This window comes from Sycon ciliatum, chromosome 4, assembly GCF_964019385.1.
Source record: "Sycon ciliatum chromosome 4, ocSycCili1.1, whole genome shotgun sequence".
In the NCBI taxonomy this organism is placed as follows: Eukaryota; Metazoa; Porifera; class Calcarea; order Leucosolenida; family Sycettidae; genus Sycon; species Sycon ciliatum.
In genome coordinates this window covers 34089753-34094752 of record NC_088646.1, presented here as the reverse complement: position 1 = coordinate 34094752, position 5000 = coordinate 34089753, and the positions used below count along the sequence as shown (strand labels likewise).

General features: G+C 46.3%; 1 protein-coding gene across 1 annotated transcript in view; it reads right to left on the bottom strand.

The window, feature by feature from the left end:
- LOC135815806 (E3 UFM1-protein ligase 1 homolog) overlaps positions 1 to 5000 on the bottom strand; it is a 10869-nt gene that overhangs the window by 795 nt on the left and 5074 nt on the right. The window contains exons 8-17 of the mRNA XM_065329148.1: positions 4622 to 4803; positions 3696 to 3872; positions 3223 to 3399; positions 2509 to 2637; positions 2217 to 2293; positions 1827 to 1990; positions 1220 to 1365; positions 977 to 1057; positions 337 to 422; positions 1 to 173 (exon numbers count right to left, since the gene is read on the bottom strand). The exon at positions 1 to 173 is cut by the window's left edge and continues 795 nt beyond it. Of these exons, the coding sequence (XP_065185220.1) occupies positions 1 to 173; positions 337 to 422; positions 977 to 1057; positions 1220 to 1365; positions 1827 to 1990; positions 2217 to 2293; positions 2509 to 2637; positions 3223 to 3399; positions 3696 to 3872; positions 4622 to 4803 (1392 nt within the window). The remainder of the gene's footprint in view (positions 174 to 336; positions 423 to 976; positions 1058 to 1219; positions 1366 to 1826; positions 1991 to 2216; positions 2294 to 2508; positions 2638 to 3222; positions 3400 to 3695; positions 3873 to 4621; positions 4804 to 5000) is intronic.

The window sequence follows — 5000 nt, the reverse complement described above, 5'->3', positions numbered from 1 at the left end:
TGCGCTTCTGCAGGTAGCAGACGAGAATGGGCACACAGCCGCCGGGCGCGTGCACCAGGCAGTGCGTGATGTTCTGGAAGACGATCATGACGGCCAGGTGCAGCGCCAGCGCCTCGTCATCGCACTCCGCCAGCTGCTGCTGGAGTGTCTCCCAGTGCTGGCGACTGACCTGCCTGTTAGTGGCAAAAAAAAAAACAGAAACACCCAACACGCACGCATATACACATCCAGAAAATCAATTCAAGACATGCTTCACCAGGCTGAGCTGACCGAGAGGATTTCACAGCAACAATGCGGTGGGACAGTATTACAAACACAACAACCCCATGAACTTACAGCTCTTTCTTCTTGTTCGCGCGCTTCAGTTGAAGGTTCAAGCGATCAGAAACAGTGTCAAGTTCCTCCATGAACGGACTCATACTCTGGAGACAGTTGAGTGCAGAACAAACGAACAGATGACACATCAGTACACTGGCTGCAGGACATACATTGTCATATGCATAGGTACAGGGAGGTAGGTTACTCCTACACAAAGCACTTATCATTACAAAGTCATTTGTGTTGACTAAGTCCAGTACTCCATCAAAATCTGCTACAAGTATTCGTAAACAGCAAAGGCCATCGTGCGATTACTGTGTAAGGCCGTGTACACTGTAATGCAGGTCACATGGCATAGTAGGGCTTGAAAGTGCTACGTCACAGCCAGCCTGGAGTCATGACAAGTTGACAATGCGGACTTTTGGATCCATGTAAAATGTGCATGACGTGCATCGCGCACACATGTGTACACATGTACACTGGATGTACATGTACATGTGGATCATAACCAAGTACGCAGTGGGTCGGTGTATGGTGCGCTGAGTATTTCGATACCCCACTCGCATACAGTACATGTACTATCGGCCATTGTGATTATATCGCTTATGCATACAGTAGTAATGAAAGGCTATAATTTAAAAATAACAAGCACTCCTACCTTCATGGTGAGTGTTTTACTAAGCTGCATTACTGGAGTGCGCACTGCATTCGGCAATTTGCTGAGAATGGATGCACGGCTCTGCAAGAGAAAGGCACAACAACCAAATAGAATAGCACATCAAAAGAATCAGAGTAAGGAAAAGTGAAAAATCAAGCACTTCGAAGCGATACCACCGAATTTCCCAGTCAACAACCCAGTCTACGTCCACTAACAAGTGGCTAGTATTCGACTCTCGCTTACCTCCGCGTTCAATCCATCAGCTTCAGCAACCAGCATCAAATGCTCTTCGGCCAGCAGAGAGCAGATGATGTTCAGCAGCTCAGTACAGAGTGTCTTCAGCAGGTGTGCAGACAGCTTGCGAGAGAGATCAGCATAGTCTTCGTCCTCTGCAAACCAGACAGGCATGCACATAACACACACATACACACACACACAGCAAGGATGTTCAAAGCAAAGAAACCGCAGAATTCATCCACTGGAGAAACACCTAAACCAATTTCTCAAGATACTTTGCCTTCACTGCAGCCATCCACTATATCCATACATCCTCACAACACTCTCAGTTAACAGTCTCCAGGCTACACGAATCAATCAAGAAACGAAGAAAAGTATCTGAACTCTTGTGACCTAAAATAATGACCACTATTCATCCTTCCACTCGCATGCTCTCATACTGTCACCCACTCACACATCGTCCCACGGTCGCTATCATTCAGTGTACGGCCCACACGCAACATTGAGTCAACAATAACTGTTCAGTGCGTGTGTAATCACGGAACTCTAGCATTGGCAATGGCACATGTAATTTGAGGGAGGAAAACTCTGGAAAAAAAAACAAAGCACTCACCATCAACACAAAGGATGCCGCGCTCGAAAAGAGTCACATTGATCCACAAGCTCTGCAACCGATTCATCGTGTCGGTGTTGTGCTGCCTACGACTTGCACCGGCCGCTGAAGACGACGTCAGGAATACGGAACGAGCAACGTCTTGATACGAGCGTGTGAGGGGTCTGCAAAGAAGACGATCCACAGCCAAAAAAAGAGGACGCAATGGTCAGAAAGTTATCACTGTCTTGTAAGGACTGGAATCACGGTTCCATGCATTTTTAAACAATTATATGTACTTGAAGTGCAAGGAATACACACACCCATATGCATACACACATATCCACGCCAGCACACATACACACACATACATTCAATGACATGTGCATGCATCATAAACCATTGCCTCACCGATGCAGGTGTGTCGCCAACTCCTCCGCTAACATCTCGTCCACACCTTCCACCTTTTCCACGAGTGTTGCAGCAATCTAGCATGGCAACACAATGAAGAGTGAAAGGTCCACATATCACACTGCAATACAATCTTGCAATCGAAATATTGAATAGAAAACCGCCGAAAAGCCTGAAATTCAACACACTGCAAGCAGCTAGAGAGTATTATGTATAAGCAAATGACTGATATAATACAGAGATACACAGACGTCCTCGGCAAGCAACTCTTAACCTAGTGAGTCCAACCTACCTTATCAACGGAAAGAAATTCCAGTTGCTTAAACTCTACTTCACCAGAGGGTCCTGCTTCTTCAGCTTCTGCATCTCCACCGCGTCCGCCTGCTCGTTTCTTACTGCCAGTAGCTTTCTTGTCCTTGGACTGAAACATGTCACAAATGAAACACGCACACAACACGAAAACTGGCTCACTGGTGGGAAGCCAAAGTTGCCATCTCTATCTCGGACATGTAGACTGATCCATGGAGTTTCCATTATGCTTTCTCTTTTCGACCATGTGGCACAGAAGCTCACAGGCCACATAACGGATTATTTTATTACGACATGTAATTGTTACATTGGCGCAGAAGTGAATTAGCAGAACATTGAATCTACAGGTTCGCTGGTGCCAAAAGGTATTGTTTTTCCAATTGCAAATTCTTCTCTAGCATGCATGGACCACAGAAATGGCATTCATACTGGCAAGTATGGGCGTAATAATGTAGTTCGGAGTACTTTTTAAAAAGCAACCCCAATGTACGGAAATGACATTTTTCCTCACTTCGAGGCCTCAGAAGTACAACAAAAATGCATCCGTAACTCCGTCTGAATATCATCACTGGGGTCTACAACAGAACAACTTAGAATAGAGAAACAGCACTTCCTTTGTCACGGTCTTTGAGACAACAAAAACGCCATTCCAGATACAGCAGTGGCAGGACTGTATGCATAGTGGGATGGCACTAACCTTTTGCCCCTTCACTTCACGGCTGTTGGCACCTCCAGAGCCACCGGCGGCGCTTTTCGGCGCAGTCTGTGCCCTGCGCTTCCTCTCCTCTTTGCGATCCATGCGAGTGCTGCCCTCGCCAAGAGATGCCGCCATGCTCCGTGATGCTGCGTCCGAAGTCACCTTGGCAGCAGCATACTGTGAGCAGTGCAACAAAATACACAAAAAACTAAATCGATCACATCACGTGGATAGCGGCTACACACAATCAACTGATGTCAGGGACTCAAACCTTGGGCAAAATAAGATTTCAATATTGACCAATTTCGCCAGTCCACAAGACTCCCATTCGCATTCCATGGTACGAGAAATCCCGGCGTACAGCAAAACCAGAGAAAGGCTACATTGGTCTTCCAACACAGACACTATACATGAGTCACATGACATGTACATGCACATGTCCCTGTACTTTACAAGTTTACACAGTGGCCTACCTGCTCAGCCTTGACCTGCATGGCGCTCTTGAACAGCTGCCCGCAGTTCTGCACAAACTGGTCGCTGGCCAGGTACTGCTCGCAGAAGATGTGCGCCACGTCGCGCCGCTTCTTCTGCAGGCAGTGCTCCAGCAATCCTTGGCAGTCAGCCGAAGTGAACGGTGTAGGTAGCAACATCTGCAAAAGCAAAAAAAGGATAAGAGCAATACAGCTACTTCGAAGTACTTGAGAGTTGAAAGCGTTTTCACCCTGACGATGGGCCAGGCACGAACATTTGGTGGAATAAAAATTGATTCGCAGTAAAGAGACTATTGTTGGAGTTTGGGGAGTGAAGTTGTACACATGTGTGAAGGGCTGCGTTGGAGTTTACGGACAAGAAGAAAATTTGCTTTAAACTTTCCCAAGCATTACAGGAGCAAATGAATAACGAAAATATCGTAAATATCGATCGAAACAATAGCTTGCTGCAGAAAATATTGAGTAAAAACTGTGCAAGTGATGACGCTGCAGGACGAGGAATTACAATATCAATGGTGCAGTACTTGGTGGAAATGACGGAAAAGAAGCACAGCATCAGGAGACACGGCACGATTATGTTCTAGTGTCAGGCCATATAAATGGCAAGAGTGTCATGATATAAGGTGCCTCATACAAGCAAACAAGCTACAGTGCTCCCAGCAACAAGGAGTGAATGAATAAAACATCAAAAAGTACAGCACGTCAAGGCCATACCAAAGAACTGCATGTGTGCTGGCTGTTCGATGATGGTAAGCCATGCAAAGAGGTTTCTCTAATTTCCAACCCATTGTGCACACCCATGTGTGGGTCCGTGTGTGTGTGTGTGTGTGTGTGTGTGTGCACGTGTGCGTGTGTGTGTGTGTATGTATGATTGCTTCATGCATGCATGGACACAAAATAATACTTACGGCAACGTCCACCCAGCTGTGAGTGCTGATGGCCTCCTCGATTGCAGCATCCACTTGATTGACCAATGACGGGGCAACAGCAACAGTTGATAGCATCAGTGGTTTTTCTGTCCCTGATCTGAGATTGCGCTGCAGAAACTTTGATGCGTCAGGAATCTCCATGCGTGTCAGCGTCTCAAACTCTGAAAATGAGGAGAAAACCCATTATCCGTCACTCACTTAGACATAGACTGAAGATAAAGAAGAAAGTCCTGGCTGGGCACTGGAGGCCACTACAACAGCATCTCTACAGATATGAACATCAGACAACATCCACTTATCACAAAGTCTCTATTCCTCAGGAGTCTGAATTAGCACGACAATAACGTCATGATGTTGG